Source organism: Aplidium turbinatum, chromosome 8 (genome assembly GCF_918807975.1).
Source record: "Aplidium turbinatum chromosome 8, kaAplTurb1.1, whole genome shotgun sequence".
NCBI lineage: Eukaryota > Metazoa > Chordata > Ascidiacea > Aplousobranchia > Polyclinidae > Aplidium > Aplidium turbinatum.
Window position 1 is genome coordinate 13,495,045 of NC_137479.1, and position 27,094 is coordinate 13,522,138.

Consider the following 27,094-nt stretch of genomic DNA (forward strand, 5'->3'; position numbering starts at 1 on the left):
TCTCAAATAATTGAACTGTTGTGCTTCGTAATTTTTCCGTTATCATTTTGTGTGAGCAAGTTAAGCAGTTTCTCAATGTTTAGATTTGACCATATTTTTTGCGGTGATGCTGTATGATTCTCTAGCATTTCTTTTTTCTTATAGGCTGAAAGAGCTGTATGACTAGCCGAAAACGTTCGCTTATTGCTTTTTGTTTTTATAATGTTAAACGTAGTGTTGTTGCTGAGTTATGTCAGTTTCTGGTTTAAAAAAATTACCTCTCTACCCAAATTGTAGGCTATCTAAAATTAGGTCAAAGAAAGCAAACATTTATTTAGAAATTACAAAACAGAACTGTGAACATAGTTGAATCATGTTTCATCATACGTGAATAAAAATCATTTACAGAAGTTGACTTATTTAATATGACCAACACAGAAAACTTTTTTAATTTTAAAATGGCAGCGCTAGCCAAATTAAATTGAAACTTCATATCAACTTTCGTTGAACACTTATCATAGTAACAGTGCCTTACAGACCTGCAGAGTTGGAATCGGGAAGTCGGAAGGATTTTGGCGTGTCCAGATTCGGTACAAAACTTGTTATCCAACTCGATACAAAACGATAAACAATAAAACTTTTGTTTGCAATACTTTTTTTCAAAATATTGTGTCTTGTTCTTTGTATTGCGCTTTAAAACTTCACCAAAAAATAAAAATTTTGGTTTTTGTTAGTTTTTGTGAAAGTTACCTTTTCAATTTTGCTCATAACTTAAGTAAAATTAATTTTTAAAAAATGACAAAAATTGAGAAAAATCTGGCAAGTTTTAAAAAACTAGCAACACTGAAGCCAGACTCGGCCAATTATAAACCGAGGAGTCGGAGTTGTATATATTTTGCCCCACTCCACAGCCCTGGTTGCCCCTAATTAAGTTACTTTGTACAGTAGCCTACGAGTTATAAACATATTCCTTTTTATAGTAAGTAAACTTCAATTAAAGGTATCTTGATCTTATTGTTCTTCAAAATCAAGATCACACAAAAAAAGTGATGTTAGATCAAGATCACTAAAATAAAAGTGATCTTCAAGATCACTTATGATCTTCAAGATCACTTGTGATATAAATACCAAGATCACGCCCATCATTGATTAATGATTATGGCGTATAATGGTATGTAAAATGATTATGGTATGACTGGACATTCAGAGAAAGAAACATTGAACAAAAAAATCAAAACAAAAGTTGTTTTCAAAAAGCCAGATTGATCTATTTGATTTGATCGAACTTCTCATACTTACCATAGGCTACAATAAACAAAAAGTCGTTGCCCTACGCATAACATGATAGGCTTACAGCCTAACTAAGTAGCCAAGCGTTGCTGCTTCCGAGTATCGTGGTTCCGTTGTGCGTGCAGGGATATCTAAACATGGTATCCCTGTGTACCTGTTACACTCCAATTTTTTGTATTCAACACGTTTCAAGATAATTGCGGTATCCTATGGCTATTAGACCCGGATCCAACAGTTTTTCACAGCAAAGGCCTATTTTTGTTTTAGAAATAGGGTAAAACCAAGCATGTAGAGAGACACCATTTTAATTGCATTTAAGTTACCCTAAAGAATGTTTACATAAAACGGCAAAAAACTAAAAACTGATAATCATGTTTTAGCTCGTCAACCGTATGTTTCACGCCCTTGATTTAGCCTGGTACAAAAATAAACAACTTTACAGCATCTGGATTTGTGAATAGGCTACAACATTTGAAAGAAACATCAGCGTTCTATAAGATATGGCCTTGTGATAACATTGTCGGCAGCAGTGGCCGAGTGGTTAGCGCGTTGGGCTCGCAGTCGAGAGCCTGCATGTTCGACTCCAGCCACCCGCACTTGCTGTTGTTTCTCTGGACAAGAAACTTTACGATAATTGCCTCTACCCAGTGATCAATTTCGAATAATGGGTAGTACCACATTTAAGTCATAAGTAGAGTAAACAACCGGAAACAGACATTGCCGTCGGCTGCAGCGTGGGTCAGGTGTACGTCGGAAGGCGTACACCAATGCATAGCGCTTAAGTCCGCTTTCCCGCAATGCAGGATAAAGATAATAAAAAACAAACAAAACAATATGGCAAAAAAATAAATAAAAATAGACCTTGCAAAAAGTTTAAAAAAACTAGACTGCGAACTACTGTATAAGGAGTCTCACACTTTGTTTTGGAAAGAACAACATTACCCAGTGCCACTACTAGTGGACGTGGTATTTAATCAAAGCTACTTTGCAAACAGACATGTTTTTTACATGTCGTAGTGTTTTAGCTTACCTGTTATACCATCAGCCAGCGCAAGAGAACTTTTGCACAGATCTAACTTTCTAAGATTTCCTTTTTTCATTCTTTGAAATCCAACGACCAAAACTAATAAATTTCCAATCAAAATAGCCAAGCCCAAGCAGATGACCAGAAATATAAAAGCCGTAGCCTTTCCAACTCCACATTCATCGCAAGAAATAAATGAAACATTTGAGCAAGTACCAAAATCCGTTTTTGCACAAAATCCAGGAAGTCCACAAGTTCTGTTGATCGTAGAAGTAACTCTATTCTGGGTCGTTAAGTTGAATATCAGACGATCAAAATTTGCTGTTGGTGTTGGGCTAAAGCCAAAACCGTTCAAGGTAAAGTTTGCATACCTCGTGTCTTGGACTATGCTCTTTTCGTCAACGACCTGGTTAGGTTTAAAGTTTCTGCTCATATCAATATAACCTTATGTTCCCTGATATCACAATTGAATATGCCAGTACAATTATCATAGACTGCTACTTGGCAGTTTTATTGCAATGACGTTTCAAATTGCTATATGCAAAACAAAAGGCAGACTAAGCGTTCTGAAAACAAGACGTTGCTTCAATAAGCCTACGCATACTAAATTATATAAATGAGGAAGCAGACTTTAGTACAATCACAAGTCTCTTCACATCACGTTTGCTCGATAGTTATATCTTAACATTTATAAAACTTCATCTTAAGTTGATAATAATTGTTTCTCTGGTTTAAGTTAGTTGGAAATTTTAGAAACTTTTATAAAACGAGGTCAAATGTAGTTTAATGCGTGACATTCTGGTTCAGTTCAGTCTGTTTTTATTTCTGACTATCACTATGAAAAACATTATAAGCCAAACATAGCAGAGATCTAGAAAAAGCTGAAGCAGGCGCGGATCTAGCAAGTAGTTTTATGGGAAAAAGATTTCAACAGAACACGATGATATGGCTAAGTCAACATAAATCCGACTATGATAAAACATCCATGAATATAACTTAGTTACTTTTCTGTGTTTTAGGAGGGAGATCTCCCCCTCCCTTGGACCGCCACTGAGCTAAAGTGGAGGGGAAGGGAAGGTAATTTGATACCTTTTTAACATTTTTGCCTATTAACTAAAAATTACGTGACAAAAACTATTGATTTTAGAGTCTGATCCCTTACACACTTTTCAAAAACATTTTCACTTTTCTAGTTTTGTTATTATTTTTAAAATTGAAATGTGAAAAACGTCACTCAAATGAATCAATTTACTTTCCACGGAAGGTAAATTGATACGCCCGGAAGGTAATTAGATACAGCACAACTAATACAGAAATACCCTTTGACAGCAAAGCAATAAATGAAAACTTAATATGTGGTTGGCGTGCTTGGGTGCAAAGATGACTGTTGAGGCCTATTTGTGTGCGGCAAAGCTTCTGCTGCAGGATGGACATGGGAAGGATGATGGACTGGAGTTCTTATTCAAGGTTCGGGCCTTACGCTGTTCTTGTTTTTGTTTTTTTTTGGCAGCAATAGTGTGTAGGCCTACGAAAGCCTATACAATAGTTGTTTTCCACAGTATTAGGTCCAGTTAAAAAAGAAGAATATTCAAGATCAAGCGGCGCTGGTTCGACTCTCGAGGTGTGCGCTTGAACAACGCATTCTGAGGACTGCTTTCTATTTAGCGGCACCTAATGGATGGAATAATTTCCCGGTATCAACACTTCAACAATGGGAAACTTCACTCTGTCAATCTCGGTAACCGGCCCTGCATCAAAAGCCTCTACAAGTATGCGAAACTACCAAGAATAACCTATCAAGGCTTTGTCAGTCCGAGGATAAAGATTCAAAACCAAACCAAGAACAACTTAGGCTATTTAAAACAACTAGATCAATGACAATCAATTCTGATTTTTGTAAGTTATGCTTGGATGCACATTGCAAAAAAAACGTAACATGTCCTTTTATTGAAGCCTTATCATGTTATCAACGAACTGTTAAATGAGTTTGGTTTTATCTTTCTGGAACTTTTTTTCAATTTTCCGGACGAAAATAATCATGAGCTAAAAACTTTACAAAAGTACTCAAAAAATACACTTTTCCAATTTTTGCCACAAAAGCTTGAGTAGGCTAAGCTAGATGGTGTCATGTTTGTGGTCATTATTTTCACAGATCTTCTAGCCTACTTGATGACAGTATTTTCGACTAATATTTTTTGTACGTTTCTGTAAGGGGGTGTATCAAATTACCTTCAGTATCAAATTACCTTGCCTTCTCCTAACAATGTTTTCTGCAAGCTTTCAGTGGTTTTTTTCATCTCGACAGTATGTGGCATTTTGAGACGTTCTGGCTATTCTTGCCATATATAGCTTACGATGAAGAAACGAACTCAAATCAAACTAGGCTGCTGCTTCTAGTCTAACTTACAATGAACATAGCCGCAGGCATAGCTTTAGGCCTAGCATGTTGAGAGCCCAGTCCGGCCTTCGGACTGAAGAATTCTTGTAACCACGTCGGCTCACAACTCACTCAAGTTGTATATCACGAAGAAATCAGTTGTGAGCAGATTTTCCAGATTTACTAAATCTTGTAGTCCAACTAACTGAAGTGTAGCATACTAAACTGCCATATGGAACCAACTGAAAGGTCTGTAGTTCTAGTATCAGAACAACAAACAGAAGAGCGGAAATCGCATCTTGTGGAAACAGTTGATGGCCGCTCTTTGGTTTGGAGATAGCACATGATAAGCCTAGACCACGAATTCTTTTCAAAGACTTGTAAGATGTAAGCCTATCGGTACCTTACCAATAGTTCCAACAGAATAGGCTTAATAAATGTTTAATTTATCTGAAATCGTAGTAGACAAAGCTCAAACATTGCAAAATACGTTTTTCTAGTAGCTCATTTATGAAGTTATAGAAGATCGATGGAAAATAATTTGAGATTATGTGCAAAGTGTAAAAATGCCCATTTGGATTGTAACGTGTTTTTCAACATTTTTTTCAACTTTTTTTATTTTCCCTTTACATCTTAAATTTTTCTGAAGGTGTTGCGACCGTGCCAATTTTTTTTCAACTTAATAACTTACTTCGGTCATAAGCACGTTTTAACGTTCACGTTTTGTCGCTCCTACCTTTTTCTCGACCTTTGCTATGTTGACGTGTATTGTTTTTGATATGATGGTCAGAAATAAAAACAATTGAACTGATATCTGTGTGGTCCATTTATATCATCCGGGCGATGGCGCACTGGTTGAGAAACATTGTCTCATACAGTCTTTAACGTGGGAGAACAAGTGAGAAAGCTTTTTTTTTGGTAATCAGCAAAACTTAGTTTTTTGTCAGTCTTGGAGGAACAGTAGCCTACGTTGTTGCTCTTCCCTTCTATTGGTATTTTTATTCGTATACATGTGTTCTAATGTTTGCAACTGGTATTTGAAAGGCTAATAAATATATGTCTATCTCACGTAATCAAGTGCCTCCTCTGGATCCCGGTACTGCTTAAAGTGCCCCTGACAGGTGGGATCCAAGTATAGTAACTTTTTAAAGCATTTCCTAGCGCAGAATTGCACTTAGCGAACTTTTTAATCTTAACCTCGTAGCTCGACTGGTTAGGGCGTAATTTAATCAAACGACTGCTCCGCAGTGCCACCACAGGCGAAACTCCATATTTCAATGCTCTGGGACGACTTTGGTGGTATTACGTCATCCTAAGTGGACGTCGTTAGCAACGGATGAAACAAACGCTTCCTAGATGTAATTGGTGGATCACAGTTTGGTCGGAGTTGGTACAAGCGGTTGCTTTTTTCGAAGATTTATTGTTTTTTGCAGTTTAATAAAACTGTACTGGATGCGTTCCTACAAAACCTAAAATATACTTTAAGTGAAAAATGAAGAAATCGTACGAATCATCATTCATATTTAATTCATCATCACTATTCAAAAATAAATAAAAGTTCTCTCTCTCTCTCATAATGTGCCTTCAGTTGGCCATTGAAATCCTGTGTAACGGCCATCTGGATCTGGAAAATTGTTTCGGATTCGCCAAACAATGCATGACGGCATCACAATCCGATTGTTGCTTCCGAGAGCATCACCTTGTAGTAGCCTATACACTCCAACACATGCCTGTAGGCATTTTTACTTTAGTGGTATTAACAAAATCATCTTCAGTGAAGTGAACATATACGACTAGTTTTGTACGGCCCATCCCATTTTCGAACACTTGAAGAAAACTTTGATCATTTTCTTCTCAGTACCTTGTTTTGTGGGAAAGTGGGAAAAGAAAGCACACGGTCTTTGTCACTGACAATGTCACATAAACAGCAATTTGTAGGCATTGCCTCAACCATAAATCAAAGGTGCTGTTTGTGAAATACTGTTGTTACACTGCAATTGGCTATAGCCAGATTAGGACAAATAAAAATGTATGAAAATTGTAGCCCTATGAAACTGCAATTTCAATTGAATTGAGATGCTGTTTGATTAAAGTAAACTCAACCTATTTGATCGAAACCTGATAGTAATAATAAGTTCACTTTTTCATTTCGGTAATTCTTAATTTGCGCATGCTTTAGATCAACAGAGCCCCACACATTCACGTTTTGCAGTAGCCGTACCATACTTTACCAAGTCATCACAGAGAAAGAATGTATCCTTCCCGCTTACTGTGACGTCACAGTGGTGTTGCCGTCTTTATTTTCGCAATTGAATGAGTGCCAGATACGCCGATGTCAACGAAAGTTTGCAAGCGTGTAACTTAGTAGCCTGTTGATATTTTTACGATTTGCTGGTCAGAAAAGTTTGTTAATGTCATCTTTTTGGTATCTTAGGTAAATTTAGCGAATTTATTTTCCTGTCAGAGGCACTTTAAGCCCACAACATTACACTCCGACAACCTTGAAGCTGTTTAAACATCATATGACGTTTGTCTACCCTGATAACTCAGTTGAAAAGCGCTTAAAAACGGCAAGATCGAGAAACGCTGGTTCAACTGTAGGAGTGTGCGCTTAAGCAACGCACTTTATAAACAACTTTCCATTCTGCGACATGTAATGGGTGGCATAATTTATAAACAACAACACTTCAGTCACCAGAAACTTCACTTTTCAAACTACAGTTACCGGGCTTGTGTGGTGGTTCAAAGCTTTTATAAGTTTGGAAAATTGCTAAAATTAAGCTTTTAGACTAGAGGCTTTCTCGGTTCAAAAGTAAAGATTTCCAAAACAAATCAACTCTCCATTGTTTTTCCTTTCATCACCAAATAACGCTAAACATGACGTTTGCGGCAACCAAATAACGTAATATGACAGAATTGTCAAGCTCGTCCCGAGGGCGCCATACACTTTCTACAATGAGTGCAACCTCAAATAAAGCAAACCAAAGATGAAAAGTATGTGTATATTGACACAGAATGCAGCAGAGGCAGAAGCATACAAAACAAAATCAAGCTATCAAAATTGTTTTGCGTCTTCGTTATTCACAGTGGCTTCATTGTAAAACACAATTCAGTTCAGTTTTCTTAATACTTGTGACTACATATTGGTGTAATGGTTTATTGCAGGCCAGCAGTAGGTGGTAGTTATGGATCAATTTTAGGCCTACTTGGATAAGATGTTGCAAAGCCAATGTAAAAAAGTTTTCATGAAAAAGTCACGTTAAAAGAGGTAGAAAAAGTTGTTTTAAAGCAAGTCACAAAACGATTATAAAACAAAAAATACAAAATACGGGAAACAATCAAACTAACTGGTAAGATTGCTTTGGTTTTCTGTGAGGAGCAAGCAGCCTTTGACAAAACACAAAAAATGATTTAACCACAATCATCATACAAGTTTTGAAAACATGTCATGTAGGTAACGTTTTATCAGCTACCTATCAAGTAGTGAATTAAGAAATAGAAACAACAATTTAGATGCAAGGTCGCTATTGGTAACACCATTTTTATCAACGATGGTAAACACTAGGTCAAGATCCATTTTACTTTGTTTCTGTCAATTATAAATCAACCGGCAAGTGTTATCACAACCACAAGGAAATGCAGAAAACGCAAGATTTTTGACGACCAGACAAACCGCAGTTGAGATCACAATCATCATGGTTATCAATTGTAAATCATGGCTAACAGAAAAGATTAAAAAAATCCATCGATTACATATGGTAAAATTTCCTTTGTCATCTAGCGTCTACCAGAGCTTTGTTAAAAGTTTGCTTAAAGCGTGAGTTTGTATTTGAATTAAAATAATTTTCTCTCTCACTAGCTTCACTTATTTGTAAGGAGTGTTTGTTAGTCAGAATTTTTCTTTTCCTAAATGATCCCGTATCTTCTTTATTTGGAAATCCATCTCTGACAGAATTAGAAACAGCATCATTGTTTGCTATCACAGCGTTCCATAGCTTCTCCAGGTTTTTTGTAGATGTTATGCCAGAAGCTCTCGACGCACGGCACATCCGCAATTGATTTTCCATTAGATTGATATCACAATGAGAAAGGTGGTAGACATGAACCAAAGATGGATCTGGAGTACGGACGACGTTTACTTTGTGCTTTGTCGATAATTTAGTGGGTGGATCACTGCCTTTATGTGGTTGAACAGCTCCTTGCCTGCCGGTAGAAAATTTATCAACTAAGTCAACATCTTCCATTCCCCAGCCATGAATTGAGATGTCAAATCCACCTGTTTCAGCAAAGTCTTTTTTATACGTGCATAATAAACCGTATCCATAACTTCTCCAATAGCCTAAAGAGTCACCTATTTCAAAAGGGTTCTTACCAAACTGAAGCGATTTTACGAAAGACATTTCTTGAAGCTCTGGTATGTTCATTCCCAGATCAGGAAACCGTTGTCGAGAAGCACTCACAGTTTCAAAATCAGGGTAAAATTGACTAAAAAGAATTGGATAATAAACTTTAGATCCCAACACACTATTAGCTCGACATTTTTGCATAAATGTTGACTCAAAAACTACATCAATATCGCAGAAAAAAAGAAGAGAGCTATTAGAGAAATGAGAAGCACCGATCTCTAAACCAAGTCCGCGGGAGAAAGAACTGTTTATGGGAATTACATTAAGATCATATTGAGGATAATGCTGCGCATATACACCGAGCAATTCAGTTGTCTTGGCATCTTCTTCTTTTGCTACGGGATCGTCATCAGACACAAATAGAATGATCAGCAGACTAACGGGGTCGCCTTTGGACAGACACTTCCTTTCAAGATTTATCATAAAAGATTGAAACGTGTCAAATCGTCCTTTGAGAGGAATGATAATGTGGACTGTAGGTACATCTGTCTTTGTCACGTCACTTGAAAATGAAGTAAATCTGCCAGAGTCGTATCGAAGCGGTTGCTTTGACTTATCTTTGTTTCTGTCTGAGTTGGATATTGATAACTCGGCATAATGAGCTTGTACAGATGCGTCAGAAACTAATGGAGGATTAAATGCAACGTCAGAGACAGGTCTAACTGCTGGCAGAAAACATTCAAACTTTTTGAAGATACAATTGAAAAATGATGACAGTCGGCCTGGTTTCGCATCATCTATTAAAGTTCTGATTGCTTGGATATCAAATGGAGATTGTTCATGTAACACTGTTCTGGCAAACGTCTGCTGAAGATAGGCATGTCTACGCACTGGCACTGACACTTTCTTTCCTTTGAAACGCTTGTACAGAAGCAATAAATCCATGACGTATTCAGCACCATACAATGGATTGACTCGTCGGTATCCGTAAGCCACCTGCTTAAATTCTATTGTCCGTCCTCGTGACTTTGAATTTGCGTTCATGGATTTCATCACCTGGGAAAACAAAATACCAGTAGCTGCATTTGTCAAAGCAAAAGAAAATTATAGCTTTCGTTTCTAGCACTAGTTGTAACGTTCATCTGATGAGAGTGGAAGTAAAAGCAAAGACAAACAAGTTGCATTATTGCTTCACTGATGTTTCGCACCCCGTGACAATGCGCATCTTTCGAGCTAAGAACATACAAAATAAAATTTACGAAGTTTTTATACTGCAGTGCAGTTGAAGCTCAGCGAAGCAATAAAATCACTCGTTTGTCTTTACTTTCACTTTCATCAGACGAACGTTGCAGTGCTAGAAACGATAGTTTTCTTGATGAACACCCAAACTTTTCAGTTTTCAGTTATAGCTTTGTTTCTATCCCAGAACGTATTTTAAGATAAATTATTTGTTGAATCACAGTTTTATTTGTTGAATCACAATCACAAATTAATTTCACACTTAGAAACTTCTACAGTGCGTTCCTAAGGGAAATCTTGGATCTATCTTTGCGTTACGCTTATTAGTCTGAAGTCACGTGTGCAGCGTCGGCTGTGTTACTGAGTGACGACAGCATCTGACTAGTGACCAAAAAGATGATTCCCCAGCCAGAAAATCAGTCCGTATTTAAGTTGATTCAACTTTTGTTGACGTTTCAAAAACTTTTTGATTCTCAAAGATTTACTAGTTTTCACACCCAACTAGAGGAGATTGCCGTGTCTCAGGTAGGCAACAAGCGACATGCTATTGAACACGATGACTGGATACTTTGCTGTCCGGCAACGACCCACCTCCAAGCAGAAGCTTGAATTCGACCACGATGGATTGCATATGGTGTATGTTTGACACTGTGCAACTTTTGACAAAATAGCCATCTTCGTGAAAATTAATGCGCTTTACATAAAATGCAAATAAAATGTGACTATGAGCTACGTGGAGCTGTTCAAAACAAAAACATGTTGCAACTTTGAAATGTTTCGTTTGGTTTGAAAACAAAATTCTTTGTCTTAACTTGGTTTTAAAAAAAAAATTATATTGTTAATCAGAAACACAACAATTTGCTGCTTATTTACTGCAGATTTGTAAGTGTTCAACATTAAAACATTTCAAAGTATTTTGTTTCGACTGATCAAAATTGTTTCGAGCTGTCCCGGAGCTACGTCTTTCGGCTAATATAAAACAAAAACAAAGGAAACGATTACTTACACGCATGACCATGTCACGAGTAGCTATCTGCTTATCAACGGAAATAGATCTCCGAGCTTGGTTATGAGCGGACGAAAACCACATCCTATCTGTCATAAAGTCCCACGTGTTAACTGCTTCCCTTTCCCTGGGAGGAAATCGATTTAAGGAGGGTGCAATCCCCAACATCAGGTCCTCCATCGTACTACTTATTCCTAGGAATTTATCTGCAGTCAATAGATCTCTTGACATCTCCTTGATCCGAGTCATCAGTTGGTACATCCTCTGTGCTCTCATGTACTTGTGTAATTTGACTTGATACTGTGGGTTTTTGTTTGGGTGGAGAGAAAAAGAGGTGTGGAGTTTGGGATTGTGGGGGTTAATATCAGGATCGATGTATCCTTTCCTCAAAGCGTAGTGCTCGTAAAACAATTCTTGCATCTGTAACATAGCAAAAAAATACTTGCAGCTTTTGACTGTAATTCAACGCTTTGCTTTATAGACTAGGTGGTAAAATAACTTCGCGCTTTGTATTTTGACAAACTGCAGTAACAAATAAGGCAACAATTCGTTTGAGACCAAGATCGTGTTTTTAAACTTGAAAAAAAGTTTTACGGAGACTACGATGTGAACGTAGAAATCCTTAGAAAAGTAAAAGTGAATAAAAAGTGCTTGATGGGTACTTCAAAACGTTATTATTTTCACCCAGGGGAGTATGGTTCATTAGAAGGAAAAGACGTCCACAAACTGAATTTTTGAGAAATTGAATTAAAATGACCTGAAAGAAACTCGTGTGAATCATAGGATATGAAACAGTCACGTTGTGTTCTTTTTTGTAAACTAGACACAGTTTTTTCAATGTTTAAGGTTTGTTGGTTTAATTCTCACCAGCCTAGCGAACGAAACACCCGGCATGCGTGGAATGGAAACCAGACCTAAAAGATGGACGAAGAAAGTGAAGCCTATGTAACTAACAGTTTCGGGGAATATGGCACTTAAAGGGGGCAGATAAAAGAAAAATGTTCTAAAGAAACGTTTTTAAGAAAAACTCCATTTAAATAACATGATATCGTTCTTCCAGTGCAAACTAAGTTAAACTATCACAAGATGTATAAGGTGATAATCTGCTTTTATTCCGACGTTTCGTCAATCAGACACGACTGACTTCTTTAGGGGGCTACATCAGGTATTGACTACCTGTCTAGCATGGCAAAACACAGGACCATGTCTCATGTAAAATTAAATTTACAATGATTTGAAAGTTTAATTTCATTTTGCATGTTTGGTTGGCTTACAGCAGCATGGTCCTCCTGTGTTTTGCTATGCTAGACTGGTAGTCAATACCTGATGTAGACCCCTGAAGAAGTCAGTCGTGTCTGATTGACGAAACGTCAGAATAGAAGCAAACTATCACCTCATTCATTTTGCGATAGTTCAGCATAGTTTGCACCAGAAGAAGGTATATCATGTCATTTAACTAAATGCCTGATGAACAGCCTCATTCAATTTTTAAAAACTCCATTTAGTATATATTTCACACCTTGCGTCCTGGTACTTAACAGTATACTTGATGGCACTGTTTGATACAGTCTGAGGAGGTTTAAGCAATTCATAAAATTAGCGCCATGTTCTGCTTAAAACTGATCTGTGAAGTTCTATATGATGTTAGCCAGCTACAGTCATAGCTCTGTGTTGGCATCCAGGCCGGATAGCGACTGTCAAAACAGCGACTGTCATAATGGCGACTTCATAATAGCGACGTAATGAAGTGAGCGACATTCCAAACAGCGATTGTATAAATGCCGACTGCATTAAAACAGCGACTGTTATGATAGCGACTTAACACTTTAAGTGCCATAAAAATGACCCATCTGGCACCTATGTGGCATATTTTTGAATTTTATTTATTGTAGGCGCCAAATTTGAACACAACTAGTTTTCAATTTACCTATAGCGAGAAGTTTTTGGATTTATATCATGCCAGTCAGCAGGTTTTGACTTGGAGGCCAAATTGGGTGGTTCTGTATGGCACCAGCTTGACAATGATTGCCTAGTCTAGTTGATCTGTGATAAAGTTTGTAAAGTATTTTTAGGGTAGTTTTAGTTTACAAGTTTACAGTGTCAGTTACAGTTTACAAGTTCTGTTGTTTAGCTTGACTAGCCTATTTCTTTTTAAATCATGTGACTTCTATGGATAGTCCAAATAAAATGTTGTTTTAAACTCCCTTTTGGTTTCAATCTTTCACTACGCAGTGTTTGCCTATTTGTGCGTGCATACGTGTGTAGAGAGGTGTGGGGGATGGAAGGTATGTGTGGAGGGGGTGAAAGAGTGCGTGTGCGCGTAAGCCTTGGATTTAATAAAAGAAGTGAGGTCGCTGTTGTGGCAGTCGCTGTTTTTGATGAGTCGCTGTCGTGTAGTCGCTCTATTGACAGTCGCTGTTTTAAATGAATCGCTGTCGTGTGGTCGCTCTATTGACAGTCGCTGTTCTGACAGTCGCTATTTGGAACCCGAGCCCTCTGTGTTTGCCCTTCCACACTTAGAACAAAGCAATGCCATTAACCCTGTGGGAAATTTTATAACTAAACGCATAAATATAATTAAACAAAACAATGATTGTTGAAGAAACAGTTGAAATGATGCCCTTCGAGAGCGACCACTTTTTAACGTACAGTATTATGAAAGTAAACTTAGCCAATTCAAAATGGTCAATTTCGTTTCGATTCTTCAGTGCATTGGAAACAAAGCTTGAATTTCTATCAAACTTGAGACAAAGCTATCCAAAGTCTAGTTTCCTTGTTCATAAAAATGGGGTCTAGATTCGATTTTATCCAGAGTTTATGTTATCCGTATTCTGAAAGTGGTGTAGAGGTTTCGGTTTCTGAAGATATATAGTGTACTTAATTGTGCTTAGCTCTAGCTTAATTCATCTCAAACTTTAAATGGAACAGTATAGTAAATATGGTAAGATGGTAGATGTACTGTATAGTAAGATGGTAGAGTGCTAAATGCAGAACCTGTAATCATTGATCACATTTAAAAGCTTCATATACATAGAAATGCTGCACTAAACGAATATGTGTTTACAAGGAGCTATCTTCTTGGCGTCAGTACAAGGCTGACTACTCACAGTAAAAAAGCAAGCATTGCGTTTCGAATATTTGCCGCTTTTGTGATTTCAGTTGTTTTTATGCTGGACAAGGCTAATAGTTGAAATTGAAACCGTATTAAAAAGCCATGAAACGCGAGCAAGCCACCCAGGAAACCAGTCATGCATGAATGAAATTCACGTAATCGTGTTAAAACACCGTTTGCTTCATGGGTTCTTCAACAAAAGAAAAAAAAGAATTTTCTCAGAAATAAACGCTTGAGCATCTGATGATTAAAAAATTTCGATTTCGTAATAATTTACTGCACAAAACCTTGATTTCCATTATAAACATCAATCTCTCACGTCGTGGTAACAAGAATAAAGGTTGGTTTCTAAATGAGACGATGAACAATTAATTTCCTGTTGTCTAAAGTGGTAATTAGTGGCGAAGTCTATGTGATACAATTTTGGTAGAGAGGTAATTTTTAGTTTATTTTCATGTTATTATGTTAAATGCCGTCTGGTTGTTAGGTTTTATTTGTCTATCATTAAAAAAGTCTATATGACACTCCGACAAAAACTTGGGTTAGTGTTACAACCACTTCAAATCAAGAACAAATAAATTACACTTCACTACTGAGAAGCATTTGAAAAAAAAGACATTTTGTACTTTTTTGATGATTATTATGATAGGTGAAATTAAGCTGAGACATTGTCACAATTTTGTTTTATTGTCAAGAAAGAAAAAAAAACTACAGTAGTTGATACTTCTTTTAACGTTCGGGAACGTTGAAGCGATATCAACGAATAGCTTTCATAGCTGGATACTTAGGCATTCCATGTCCAGTAATTCAGAGAAACTGCGGATTAATCCATCAGTACTAGAAAGTTGCAGTGCAAGCTACCAGACTTGCGTAGTGCTGTCGCCAATACAATATGTTTTGCCCAAAGCGAAATGTAGTGAGAGGAAACATACCTCGAACGGAACTAACAAGTGGACATAGGAAATACTTCACAAATCCAAGCTTTAAAATGAACTCAATCAACTGAACAACAACGTACTAAAACTTAGTCATCTTGTTCTAGAAAAGACTTGTTCAAAATATTTATGCGATAAATTGAATCACTAGTTTAAAACAATACAAAAGAACTGAAAGAAACGTCTGAAAATCACCCTAATTGCAAATGTGTTGAATAAGTAATATTTCTTAACCAAATGCTAATGTGAAACAAATTTTTGCCATCATTATTCATTATTGTTGTAGCTTATTCAAGGCAGATTTTACAAAAGGACAAATTGTGCATTTTTTTGCCAACGCTCCTGAGTGGGTTATATGGTTAGAGACCAGCAAGCTTTAACCTACGCTAGGTTAAAAGAGACAGTGGCAATGATCTGTAAATGTTCATTGCATTGTGCGTCACGGTCAATGCTAGGCTACAAGCAGGTTTTGAAAAAACAATCGTTATGTGTGACAGCTTCCACCTCAAATGTTTACTATTTTCAAGGAACAAAGGTTGTTGTCATTGTACAAAAGCACCAATTCACAAAAACATTCATTCAGACACAGCCCAGTAAATTCAACAAAAGATACAGAAGAATGGGCTCAAAGATATCCGGTGGTCACACCTGACTGACCACAAGTTTTCGGATCAAATACTTCCGTTACGTAAAGCATTTGCAAGTTCTTTCTTCGAAACATGACCCGACCGCTAAAAGAACTTTTGTGACGATGCAAAGATTTTTAATTGAATGATACAATCGATTAATCGTTGTAAGTAAAGACACAATAAAAACAGAGTGAAACTGTTCACCAGGCATTTGATATAATTAAAGTAACTTGCGTTCTTCTGGTGACTATAGGCTACTAGGTTACCTCCTGGTGTTAAAGATGGTACCTAGCTTTTATTACCGACGTTTCGTCAGTCAGCACGACTGACTTTATCAAGGGGGCTAAAATAGGTAAACACAACCTGTTCAGCAACGATGGCAGAACACAAAAACATACTGACGAAATGAATAAACTAAATTAGCAAGAATCAGAGTTAAAAAAAAACGCAACAAGATTATAAGTAACCAACAAGAAGAAATCAACAGTCTACGACTGCCGCCGTCCAAACGACGCTAACATTAATGACGCCATCTCAAGGCCGCAAGGCCCGTATGACGCAAGGCATGAATGACTTAAGACCTGAATGCCGCAATACATGAATAACTCGGGACTTGGTTGTTTCTTACTAATACTAATTGTTATTTTTGAATAATTCTGTTATGACTGCTTTGAGACCATCAATACAAGCTGAGTAAACCATATGCACAGCTTGGTTTTGAGCAGAAAGAAGTAGATTAGCATAGTAAAAGTAGTAGATCTAGTTTGTTTTGTTTTTGTGGAATGAGTGAGGTTTGCACCAACCAAGTACGACTCAATCACATGGCAAAGTTTACATATTATAGAACCATCCTAGACATCAGCTTACAAATCGTAGAAACAGGCTCCTTTCTGATACGAATTCACTGTTTGTCACGGTAGTATATTTTTAAAACTCGTTTGCCGAATTTAGGAAAATCAAGAGTCTCTGGCCAATATATCTTCACGTTTGTCTGTTATGACTTTTTTTCGTGTTCGGCACAAAGTGAAAATGGCCAGATTATGTTACAAATGCGTTTATTAGAAAATGAGCAAAACTTTAAGTGTTATAGACCAAAAATTGCCAAAAACTAAATATCATCTCAAGTTGAAGACGACGACGACAATCTCAAGTTAAATATTTGTGCTTTAGAAGTGCCTCCCAATGAGTCACGCTAGGCCACTGCACTCGCCTGAATAATCCTTATAATTATCATTCTAAATAAACAGATGCCATCGTGAGCTTTCGATACTGTCTCCATACAGAGAGTTAACATTGTAATTATGAAACGCTGTTTGACAGCGCGTCCGAAACTAATCGGTCTTCTTCGAAAACAAGAGTTATATAACTGACCTCCTGCGTTGTTATATTTTGTTTGTGAGAAGAATGAAAATTGAAATTGCCACCGTTACAAACGAAATTACTACCGTATTTAAAAAAAAAATAATTAAATATTAGTTGGCCGTTCATGCCTTGCGTCATTTATGCCTTGGTGCCTAGGAATGGCGTCATTCGTGTTTTCTTCATTCGAACCGCGGCATAAAGTGGTACATCCAGAAATCAATGCCATTTCATGATCTTTCCTTAACCAGTTGCCTTGAACATCAACCCTACAGCTTTCTGCTGATCGTGATCAGCTGAGAGAAAAAATTGAAACAAAAAGCTTCTAATCACCTGCTGTATGAACTCACCTGATAAGACCATGCACAATTAACACCAGCAAAACGGCGAACGCATCTGCTCAACTCAACGTCCTCATGCCAAGAGTAGAGCTGTTTCACACATTTACGAATATGGGGACCGACTCGGCGTAGGACCTCCCGACTGAAAATCATCCCTGGTCCACCCATGCAGTAGTTGTCACCTTGTGGTAAGCTAAGTCTGCCACGTTCCTGGTGAAACAAAATACTTATTAAATATTAAATTCTGTGAAATTCATCAACTCATTATGATTTTTTTTTATTTAGCATAGTTTTCTACAAAGTTATTTTAATGCCACATACAATGGACTTGCATTTTTGAGAGGGATGATCCCAAAAATTTAAAAAATAAAAACTGTCATGTAACTTGTTTTCACCGCAAGATTGAAAATCAGCGAAAGAGATTGCAATGTAAACTATGAGATGAAAAGTCACCAAGAATCGCAGTGCTTAGTTCAAACAACTTCTCGTTCTATCATTTTTCCGTTGTTTCAGTATTAATTGATTACTATAAACAGACATAACTCAGCAGCAACACTACACTTAGCATTATAAAAATAAACAATAAGCGAACGTTTTCGGCTAGTCATACAGCCCTTTTCAAGCCTATAAGAGAAATTAGTTTAAAAGAAATACTAAAAAAGTCATAGTCTACAGTAAAGGTGGTACCATATTTGATTCAAGGGTCGGGTATGAGAAGATAAGGCTCTCATTGTACTAAGCTTTCGGCACTAAGGTGGCAAATTCTTTTCTCTCGGCCGCCTTTTTCTGCAGCAATTATGCCCACCCAATTCATTACACTCTAAGTAGAGGTGAGCGGTGTTTTCAACAACCAGCTTAAGCCGGGAGTCGAACCAGGTTTTGCATAATTGGAAAGCCAGCGCCTTTATCCGTTGCGCCATGCCACCACTTAGTCTACAGTATCACAGCAAAAACATTGTCAAAATAATCATTTGAGAAACTGCTGAACTTCATCATCATCATCATCATTAGCCGGTCATGACACTGCTGGCAGATGGCCTCCACATATGTTTCCACACCATTCTGTCTCTGTCTTTTGCTGTTCTCATCCAGGTGATGCCAATCTTTTGTTCTATGTCATCTCGCCATCTTCTTTTTGGTCTCCCTCTAGTTCTTCTTGCATATCTTGGTGTCCATTCTGCTGAACTTGCTCACACAAAATAATAACTGAAGGATTACGCAGCACAATGGGTCATGTATTTGAAAGAGGTAAAATTAATTGTTCAGAGAAAAAGTACCGAAGCGGATTACGCAAGATGAACAGAAGCACAACACGAAATAGTGGCACAAACAAAGCAAAAATACGAAAAGCACAACACGTGACAATTCAATCAAAGACGGTTAAAAGATGGGAGGCTCCGCCAGCAAATAATTACCTATTGAACCCTAGGTTGAAAGATTTGATAATATAATTAATGCATCGTGAATCTTGGTATCGAACTCGAACGAACACTTACGAACAATTTCGAAGGCTCCAATGAGGGTTTATTATTTGAACACGATTGACAGTTTCTAATATGATCTTTAATTGCACTGTTTTTATTAAATATAGCTAAATTCACATGCTCTCCCACTCTCGTCACCAATTCTTCCTTCTTTAGTATTTCTTTTAAAATATTTCTGTTAAAGACTTGAAAAGGGCTGTATGATTAGCCGAAAACGTTCGCTTATTGTGCTTTTTTTGTTTTTATAATGTTAAATGTAGTGTTGTTGCGGAGTTATGTCAGTTTGTGATTTAAAAAAGTTACCTCTCAATCCAAATTGTAATTGATTACTAGTTGCAATTTGTTATTTCTTGAAAAGAAAGTTATCTTAATCCATCAGGCTCTTTTCAAGGGTAACGACATCTAAACGGCTTCGAAAAACTGCTTATACTGAGAATCTGATTAGAATCCAAGTTTAAAACTTGCTTCGATTTCAAAAATTAATATTTCACACTGAGTTTGTGAGTACCGGAATGCAAGGAAATGTGATTCAATATTTTGTTGGTTTTGAAACAGTGTAGGCTACGTTTTGTATTGGAACAACGTTTTGAATTGTTTGTTCTTTTTCAGGTGAGTGTCACCTGTGAGCTGGGACTAGCATCATTTCTGTACTTTAAGCCTGTTGACTGATGAAACATCGAAATTTGGATGTCGGGTTATGCCTTTCAGCTTTCTTGAGCACCCCGATCTACTCTACAATCAAGAAAGAACATCGGCAAACAAACCTCATCCAACTATATTTGTTAAACACAAATCTTTAAACAACATGGAAAACACGCAACTGACAACTTTGAAAAGACTACACACAGTTCTTCATGATATATGATGCTGCCCCAGATGCATTTTTGAGAACGCTAATCTCTAAGACCAACTTTAGCAAGAAAAACAACAAAACAACCTTTTATCTAAAAAAATCATCTAATCAAGCTTATTAAGAAAATGTAAGTTGTTACGCGGATTGTTTTGTCACTGTTCAACGGAAAAGCAAATACTCTTAGCTCCATGTTGTCACGCGGGCGTTGGAAGCAAACTTTAAACAGTGGATGTGATGCTTTGTGTACATATTGTATGTGTATAATCATCAGGACCAAGTTGAAAATCTATTTTCATACCTCTGCGTTGCCAAGCCCGGTTTGTCCAAGAAAAATGGGCTGACTGCTGTTTAGATTTCGGAGGAATAATTCCAATTTTTCAGCTTTGATGTAAACATCATCATCTGCCCTCATGAACCACTGATAACTAATAACAACAATAATAATATGCGTAAGACATACCTAATTCTAAGGCGCACTAATAACCATTTCGTGCAGTGATAAGCCAAAATTGTGCAGTAATAAACTGTAAAATGCGTAGTGATAAAATAAGTGTTTTTGGCCAAATAAACAACGCATACAAAACATAAAACAGATTTCTTTATGCTGTAAGTTTCATTATTTTTCAAAAAACCTATCAATGTAAAACAAACTTCGTTTGAAGTTGTCTGCTTTATGGTGCAATAGCTTAAAAGGTCCGTCTGGGCTTTTATCAGGTCATTTACGCAGTGAACATGAGTGATCGCAGTGTGATATGAGACCACTTGCAGACAATCGCTAGTATATCAAACTATCAGTGAGTGCTTGCATATCAGCATATACATGCCACTGCTGTCTGATTATACTCTAAGACCGGCTAGTTTAAAGTGGATCGACGATAAAGATCACAAAGTTTAAAAAAAACGCCAAAAGCAGAGAAGCAAAAGTTGTTTGCAAAGTTTTTCATGATAATGACAAAGCTGCGATTTCAGACAAAACAAAAACAATTCAAAGCAAATTTTGAGAAGTTAATTTCATTTTCCCGCATAAGATAATATACAATGTACATTTACTTAACAGCGTTTTCTTGATAACTATCCTAAAGTTCTGCTGTAAAATCTCTTTTGTGTTTTTCAAAGTTGTTCTTAATATGACATGACATCCAAATTTCATAGTTTTTCAAGTTTGCATTTTCATACTTTTTATGCCATATGGCATTATGTAACTGTTAAGAAAATGTGCAGTGATAAAAATTCCTTAGAACTAGGCATGGCGTAGGCCTAAGCAGGGGCGCCGGAAGCGGGGGGGCAGGGGGGGCGAATGCCCCCTGCCCTCAAATTTTCTGCAGATGGAGGGGAAGGGGGGGCAATGGTGCCCTTTTAAAGTCATGTAAGCTACTGCACATTTTGCAATATAACAATTTCTGCTATTCGCTTTTAGCCTAATTATAATCTTTCATTTTTGCCTCAAAATAATATTTACGGCACAAAATTTTGCAACACAGTACAGGCCTTAAAACTCGTTTTTTTTTTCGACAGCCATCGTGGCCTACCGGGAGCTCCTTCTCGGCGGCCAAATCTGCGTGCTTGGAGGCCAAAATACAAAATAAAAATAACGATAGCACAAGTAAATAGAATTAAACTTGCAACAATGCTAAAATGATCACTTAGCGTTGTTGAAGTCTGGGCCTGGGCGACGTCCTACAATAGAATCGCTGCACCACGCAATAACTGCTTTATCGGGATTGTAATCCAGTACTATTCAAACGACACTCGCACGAGTGTCTCCAATGTGGCTGATTTTATAAAAGTTCGCTACTCCCCTAGAATTCTTTTTAGCAACGAAAAACAACGTTAGACATGTGTTGACGATGACGGCAAGGTAATAAAATAAGTATTTCAATGATTAAAACATTACTTGTAGGCTTTAACTGCCCTTTATCAGAACTGACGATGCACTAGCAAGTGCGAAATATTTTTTCTGTTACATCTACTGACATCTGATCCTGTTGCCTTAGCAATTGAGGTTTTAGCTATTTTAATGATGTACATTACTAAAAGAAGCATAATTTTTGCAAAATATGATCAAAAAATGTTTTCCCCATTGATGTCAACTAACTTTGTTCTCCTTTATAACAACGGTTCAATGTCCGACAACATCGAATCGACATAAAAACGACAATATTGCCAGCCGATGTAAATTAGCAATTCGGATTAAGACTTTGTTAAAATAAACGTCGGGAATTACAAACAAGACTTACAGCGCTGGCGATCGCAGATGGATATTCCATCAATAACAAATATTCCCCACACAATGCAACAGTGGCGATTATGACGCGCTGACCTAACTTTGCGCCACTCTTTGATACTGCGTGTTTTCGACAGTTAATCCATGATCATTGTATTGCGAAATTAAGTAATTGGCTAGGAGAGACCGGCGGCCAAACTTGGCCGATTGAGGAGGTAGCACCGGCGGTTCATTCAAGCACTACTTAGCGGCCATGGCCGCAGGCTGCTTTAAGGCTTGACAGTAGGTTACATCATTATAAAATAGCATGATGCCCTTCTTTGTATACCGGACACTTGTAGGCTATCATTACTCAATACATAGTGAGCTGATAGATTAGCATTATCGCTATGTCTTATCTTAAAACTTGAAAAAAAAATTGGCCTTTTAGTAAACAAAAGTGCCCTTTTTTCGTAATCTTGCCCCCCCCAGTCAAAAATCGTTCCGGCGCCCCTGGGCCTAAGCAGGTAATCCGGATAGGTGTCCGACAAATTGTTCGTAAGCAATTGTTCGTAAAGCAATTGTTCGTAAGCAATTGTTCGTAAGCAATTGTTCGTAAAACAATTGTTCGTAAAATTAATTCTTCGTAAAACAATTCTTCATAAAGCATTTTTTCGTGCAAGCAGTTAAAATTTGATGTATATTGTATACGAAGAAATGCTTTACGAAGAATTGTTTTACGGATTTCATTTTACGAAACACAGTTTACGAACAATTGTTTTACGAACAATTGCTTACGAACAATTGCTTTACGAACAATTGCTTACGAACAATTTGCCTATAACCATCCGGATAAAACGCACATTGTCAAGTTGGTATGCAAAACGAGGTCAATGTGTATCACCCAAACGAAAAATGCTTTGCTGACTGGGAAAGTCTAGCGGCTTTGCGTACCAGTTACATAACTGAGAGTTTTTATTTTGTTTTAGAATCGGTTTCGAAATAGCTTTTTGAAAGAAGATTACATGGTTGCCTGATTGAAGAGATTTTTCTTCTTTGGGACAGAAACCCTTTTAAAAGTTTAATCCTGAAACTTTTATATCTTATGATGCCCGTTACAATCACCAAAAGCACCACTGCTTGCACTGTTGAATAAAAATAAAGCGTGAGACTTTTTTTCTATAAATGTGTAAGCTTTTAGCTTTTTGATTAGAGACCGCAGCAAACAGAATGGTTGCATGAGAAAAAAAATTGTCAAAGCAAGAAATTGCTTTAACATTACCTTGCACGGTGAAGTGTTGTAAAGCAAAATAGGTACGGCACTGTAAATGCTCGGCTCAAAAGCAAACACGAAGTTAAATAAACCGAAATATCTCAAAGTTTGAAAATCACCCGCAGCGCACGTTACGATGAAAATGAAAGCGTTCAGTTTCAATTTTCCTGCTTTTCAATTGAGTAAAATTTCGCATTCAAACTCACTCACCCGGAATTTAAATATTTGTCATACATGTGCTTCAGCAAGAGGAAGGACTTCTTCTGAGGTGGATAAACGTCATCTTTGACTGTATAAAGTTTCACCAACGGCAAAGGAGGCTCCCCGTCGTCAACATTACGTACTCCCTCTCCAACATAAAATTCCACCTTCCCTGGCACATCGTTAGACCACGTATTTGTAATAGCGCGACCTCTTGTAGCTAAGTACTTCTGGGCTGTGAGGACTCCGACGTATAAAAAGTGTTTTCTGTCCGTTACCATCTTGACTCGTCGATGCAGTTTTGGATTAAGTGCATGAGAGGGGTGCTGATTTTGTTCATAACTTTTATCATTATTTTCTTTTCGATCTAAATTAATATTTTGCTTGCTGTGGGATTTAGTTAATTCGCTGTCATAGTCAACATACTTTTGTGCGTTAGCAAGAAATTGGAAGTCCTCAAGACGCTTGTTTTCTTGAAAATCATCTCCGTCTTCTTCAATTTCGACATCACTTTCATAGAATACCTCCAACTCTTTTTGACGTTTCATACGCTCTTCTTGTATTTCAAAGTCATTTGGAAGATACGAATCATCTTTCGCTTCATCATTGTTAATTTCTTCTTCAACCTGTTCATCCTGTAGACGTTTGTGATTGAGTTTTGTTTGAACATGTTTGTCTTCGTGATAGGCGTCTTCGTTTTCACTGCTCTTGTACGCCACAACTTCATGGTTACAATCTGATCCAGATTTAACTAGATCCACTTTACCGTTTCTTCTTACCCGAGCCCGAAGTTCTGGAACATCTAGGGCTCTTTCTCTACCTTCAACGCGGTTACTCGCAATTACCTCAATCTCAATGTTGGTGTGACTGCTGGGAAGTGAAACTGCCAACCATGATGCTAGATTGAAACCTATTATTATTCCTGTCACAACTCCAGCAACCGTACGTCTGCTGAACATTCTGCGATGAGATCTCAGCCGTGGGCCAGCAGTGCGTTTGTGAATCATGATGCTTCTTTGCCTTTCGTATGCCTTCAACCCTTCAAAACTGTTGTCAAATGAATGACACACAGACCACCAGATTCTCAGCTGATAACGTTACACGGATAGAGGTTTCACAAAATTTCTGTACCAAGTCACGCCATTGTTCTTTTAATTCCAAACAGCGGTGATAATTAACAGAACGGCCTGTGATTGTAAACAAAACTAAAATTAATGACCAGAAACTAAATCCACGAGTGTATTAGATAGTCGATTGAATGTAGGTTAGTACGTTTACTTTGCAAAGAAGAGTTCTGTTTGCTCCTCAATTATCAAAAGTCTAAAGCAGTGAGTTTACTAAACGCAGGCGTGCTGCCTTTTCTGAACACTAACTGGAGATAATCACTATTCACTTTCAGCTGCTTAAAATACCACTACAATGAAGCATTGCTTGCATTCTGAAGCATGTAATTCAAAGTAGCCTACCGGGACAGCATTCCTTTTTTACCTTGACCTGCAGACGTTCAATCAACATAAAACAAACATTCATTTGGTGGGTAAGTGTAACAACTGGTTGAAACTATTACGGGTAACAACTCTTGTGATATCCTTATTTTCTAAACTGCGATTGAGAAACAGTAAGCATTCTCCTGTCCTAAATCTGTTGCAAGGTAAAAGAAGGCGAAGTTAGACAACGCAGCTGATTTTTGAACTGATGAAGCACAGTTGTCAGAAAAAGTTGCGCGAAATTTGCAATCTTCGCAACGTGGCACTTTAACTGACACATTCTTGAAGTGATGTCTATCTGAACATCAATTTAGTGTCTGCTAATATTTAACCAGTAAAAATAACTTGAAAAACCTTTTCAAGATCTTGCAGCACTTGGATAAAACCAACCACAACTAAACACAAAACTTTCTGAAGATTTGTCACTTTTACATTGATGTTGCTTCAACGTTTGACAATGTCAAAGCAAATAAACTCTCGATGGTTTTTTACATCTCTTTTCTTCAGCTCAGACATTCGAATTATCACTTATTCAAACTAATGTCTGGACATGACGTCGATGCTTAGCAAACAGCTTCCCTTGACAGTCACTTCTCTTCACAGCCGAGCATTTGTTGTGACCACAAGCGGAAATTTCATGGTCTGGCGAACACAGTTGGTTACAAGCGAAGTTTGCAATGATAAAATTTAAAATCTCGCTGAATTGATCCTTCAAGTTTCAGTGTTGGTTTGCTGTATCATTCTGTTTAAATTCTTTTCGTTAGCCGGGTTCACTAAAGTGGATCTAACAGTTCAATGATATGATACAACGAAAATGATTTTTACGAAAGAATAGTTTCATGCAGGGGCGTGGTGAAGGGTGGAATTGCCCCCTCCCGAAATATTTTAACAGAGTTTTACCCTCTTTGGCTCTACTATTGATTTAGGCTAAAAGTACTCTCAGAATGCTCAATTTTAAGGTTTTCTGGGGTTGGCCCCCCTCAAGATTGTGAACTCACTTCTTCTATCGAGTCTTCTAAATTTGGTTGATATAGCCTACGATACACCCAGGCCCGGATTTAGGGGGGGGCAGAGGGGGCAGTTGCCCCGGGCCCCCCGACTTTTGAAGGGCCCCCCTATGTGGAAAAAATGTGATTTTGTGTTATTTTTTTCCTTTTGGCCTTTAAAGTTTCTGCAAAATGCTGTGCAGTACTGGACTGATGCTACTGTAGACGTAGAGACGGTCTTTCGCGCTGTAGGCGCGAAAAATTTTTTTGCACGGGGGCCCCCCGATCTAAAAGTGCCCCGGGCCCCCCATCAGCTAAATCCGGCCCTGGATACACCACAGATCGACGCATTCTTGAGCGACGGGGTTGTATATTGAAAAATCCCACTTGCTGCACTGATGGCACACAAGAAGATGGTCCACTGTTTGGGGCTTGGTGCCACAAATACATACATGTGACTGGGCCCATGTCTCACTCACCAATGGTTGGTTGGTTTTGAATCTTCATCCTTGGACTGACAAAGCCTCCTTGATAGGTTTTTCCTGGTAGTTTCGCATACTTGTAGAATGTAAAGGCTCTTGACGCAGGGCCGGTTACCGAGATTGGCATTTCCGATTGTTGAAGTGTTGTTGCCGGGAAATTATTCCATTCACTAGAGCAGTTCTGAAATGCGTTGCTCGAGCGCACACCCCAAGAGTCGAACCAGCGCCGCGTGATCTTGGAGCCGAGCGCGTAACCACTGAGCTAACGGGGCGGACTCTACTCATAGTCATTCCCCCTCCAGTTTTGTGCTGACTACGCCCCTGGATTCATGTCCAATATTCTGTTAATATAATCAGTTTGTAGTTGGAAAGAACTTGTTTCGTGCGTTTTTGCAGCGACACCCTGCTTTTCTGAAAGCATAAAGAATTTCCCAAGTAAGGGTAGGCCTAATCAGTTAGCAGCCCACCGCTTTCAGTAGCTCACACAA

The 27,094-nt window shown here is 37.8% G+C and overlaps 1 protein-coding gene across 1 annotated transcript; it reads right to left on the reverse strand.

Annotated features, from left to right (window-relative positions):
* Positions 1 to 7,665: 7,665 nt before the first annotated feature.
* LOC145775358 (chondroitin sulfate synthase 1-like) lies at positions 7,666 to 24,688 on the reverse strand. Its single transcript, XM_082586647.1, has 5 exons — positions 23,661 to 24,688; positions 20,273 to 20,399; positions 17,647 to 17,847; positions 11,262 to 11,681; positions 7,666 to 10,072 (listed from the first exon to the last, which is right to left on the reverse strand). Exons 1-5 carry the CDS (start codon positions 24,656 to 24,658, stop codon positions 8,444 to 8,446), a joined length of 3,375 nt encoding a protein of 1,124 aa, XP_082442773.1. The 5' UTR covers positions 24,659 to 24,688; the 3' UTR covers positions 7,666 to 8,443.
* Positions 24,689 to 27,094: the final 2,406 nt, after the last annotated feature.

Bases quoted from the DNA above. Each gene is read 5' to 3' on its own strand.
- LOC145775358 (XM_082586647.1), bottom strand. From the start codon at position 24,658: ATGATTCACAAACGCACTGCTGGCCCACGGCTGAGATCTCATCGCAGA. The intron at 20,400-23,660 runs GTGAGTGAGTTT...TGTTGTTATTAG, and splicing joins GACAAATATTTAAATTCCGG to TTATCAGTGGTTCATGAGGG. The intron at 11,682-17,646 runs GTGAGTTCATAC...GCTATGTTACAG, and splicing joins ATTGTGCATGGTCTTATCAG to ATGCAAGAATTGTTTTACGA.